General features: G+C 39.6%; 1 protein-coding gene across 1 annotated transcript; it reads right to left on the reverse strand.

The window, feature by feature from the left end:
• Positions 1-459: 459 nt before the first annotated feature.
• On the reverse strand, positions 460-2,585 carry LOC120846697 (salivary cystatin-L2-like). Its single transcript, XM_040218551.2, has 2 exons — positions 2,348-2,585; positions 460-636 (listed from the first exon to the last, which is right to left on the reverse strand). The coding sequence occupies exons 1-2, from the start codon at positions 2,543-2,545 to the stop codon at positions 475-477; spliced, it is 360 nt and encodes a 119-aa protein (XP_040074485.1). The 5' UTR covers positions 2,546-2,585; the 3' UTR covers positions 460-474.
• Positions 2,586-2,794: the final 209 nt, after the last annotated feature.

Here is a 2,794-nt window from a genome sequence, read left to right on the forward strand (position 1 = left end):
CGACAAAAGTAATCCTTCACAAGTACAACGACCCTTGGTTAAAAGTATTCAATATCACTCTTCCGACTACTTGAGATTTTCAAAAACGACAGATATTTCTACCGGTTTGAAAACGAATCTTTTTGTACTGTCTAATATTGAAATTGAATCACCGAACTATAAACTGCATTGCCAAGACGAAATATTAACAGATTCAAGTAACTTTTCGACTTTCAAAAGTATTCTGATATTTATTGTAGTTCTTTCCTAATAAATATACTCAACTGAAGACAAAATTGTCCCAAATGTCAAGAATTATAGGTATTTTGATTATTCTTGTAATGAGTAAAGCTCCAGAAATTGCGATGGCATTCAGTCAGCAAGCGCATTACGAGAGAGCTGTATGGTATTAAACATTATTAAGAGAAAATATAATTTCAGGTTTATATTGCTTGCAACAATGAGACACAAATCACCTATATTAGACAGTCTAAATCAAGGCGAAATTAAAAAAAAAAAAATTTCCGAAAGAAAGGGTCGCATACTCACAACATCGACCTTGAGGTAGCAACGTTCCCTGCTGTACGAGTCCACTCCAATCACGCAGTCGGATTCAGCAACTTTCATCTTAAGTTTGTAGTCCACACCCACAATTACCTGCAAATATATGACAAGAATATTATGAGATTTCGTAGCTCATGAACGCGAGAAAGTCTAAAGCTCCAAATAAAGTTTCTTACACGGGAAGGATGATGAGAGCTTTCAATTTAAGTTCATTATATCTCCACGCTGGAGCATTTATGTGTATCTTGAAACTCAGATACTGATGATCTCTCATTGAAACCTCTTCCTCTAAAAAGAATATCAGCGTCTCACGTACAACATTAAAGCCGTGCATTTTTTTTTTTTTAGATAAACAACAAATTGCAAAAATGAAAGTTAGACTCCAGTGAACCCGAAATTGCGCTGGTCCTGTGATCACCCATTGCTTCCAATTTTTCTTGTAGAAGGCGTGTTATTAATACTTCTATATGCCATCGCGCTGCTTGACAACAAACTCGCGTTTTGCCACAGCAGTTGTGCGCACCCCACGTCACGTGATCCAAACTGGCGTGGGGTGAAGCACCTGCGCATACGCAGGACCGACAGCAGCGCCACCGCAGTGGGGTGACTTCAGACTAGCAGTCTTGTACGCACTTTTTCGAAAAGGTAAGCGATTGCAATTACAATTACTCTTGGTTAGAAAGTAGCCAATTAGATCACTTAGATGACTCAGCAGAAAACTAATAGACCGTTATCTGAAAAAGTAACCGTTACTTTACCGATTCCCTGGGTTTTCTTAAACAATATTTTGGCCGGTTTGAAAATATTTTTTTTCCTTGTATTTTTTTGGTATTGTATTACAATCACCGAACCATAATATAGTTATGTTCTTAATCCACAATTGTGGTAAATCTGTGTCCTTCACTTCGAGGCTGGTTCGACGAATCCTTGGTAGACACGTGAACAACCGAGAAGCGCAATAAAAAAGAGGAGGGAAAATAGTAACTGTTACAAGTACTTCAAAAAGTGAAGACTTTTGAAAATGCTTATTAATTCATAATAATTATATTTATACGATTATGAAGTTTCTTCAAAAAGTAGTCGGGTGCAAGTAGGGCTTGGCGTCGGTTAAAACATGTAACCGACTAATCGTCATGCTTTAATAGATAAATAATAGATTTTTAGGTCTCGTACATTTCTACGCAAAATGATTCTAAAAGTCCAAATGAATTAATTTTGTTTTAATTTTGTTGACCGTGCGGTGGAGTGCCCAATGTAAAACTGCAATTATGAAACAACCTTGAGGCGTACTCTAGAAGGGCTCAAAGACACTCACACTCATAGATGATTACTTCAGCTGCACGAGGCAAAGAACTTCTTTGATATGCTCCGGCAAGAGCGACTTCTATTGTCACTATAATCTCCGCTGCACTAAACAGACACTCGCGCGGCAATAAAGTGTCAGGGACACGCGTAACCTTCTAAACTTGTCTGAAGCTACTAATCCAACCCTTACAGTTTACTTTAGGTTAAAAGTTTACCTAATGATGTCCTTCTTACAGGTGTGCTCGTCCACGTCTGCGTGGTGAATGCGTTTAAATTTTACTCTCTTTCGCTTCGTCCAAATTTTCCCGATTAACCGGTTAAAGTATTATCCTCGATTAAACCCTTAATAGATTCTTCGGCAGGTTGACCGATGAATTTTCTAGCCCTAGTTACGCGTAGTTTCATTACATTTAACGAGTACCATACAATTTCGCTTGGGAGCCGCATGTTGGTCTTTAGATGATGTCTGGAAACTGGTAACATCTTTAGGACACGTTACCTGAGACTCGACGCTCATAAGGTTCATGAGGGTGTCAAAGTTGGTCCTGTCCTCGACTTGAGAGGAGATGGCGAAGTGTGCCCACTCTTTGTAGCGGGGGTCCATGTCCGGTTGGTGTTTCCTCCAGACCCCGGGAAAGTCCGAGGAGACACAAACGACGCCGAGGACGACAAGGAGTGCTGTCTTCACGATACTCATCTCGGAATGACTCTGGCGTCGAACAGTGAAGCTGCGGTACTCTTTCGAGATCATTTATACCGTCTTTCATTAATATCAGGCGGTGCAATAGCATTGTTGCTTCGTTATCAGTGATACAATTGGAGGCATGTGAGCTTCTAATTTCATTCGTCCATGTACAATGGAAACACTTGACTGCAGAATAGTATCATAGATTATCCAAATGCATCCCCAAGATGTTCACAGCCACTGAACCTTATCAATACAATA

The sequence above is a fragment of the Ixodes scapularis genome, unplaced genomic scaffold, assembly GCF_016920785.2.
Source record: "Ixodes scapularis isolate PalLabHiFi unplaced genomic scaffold, ASM1692078v2 PGA_scaffold7__128_contigs__length_106722199, whole genome shotgun sequence".
NCBI lineage: Eukaryota > Metazoa > Arthropoda > Arachnida > Ixodida > Ixodidae > Ixodes > Ixodes scapularis.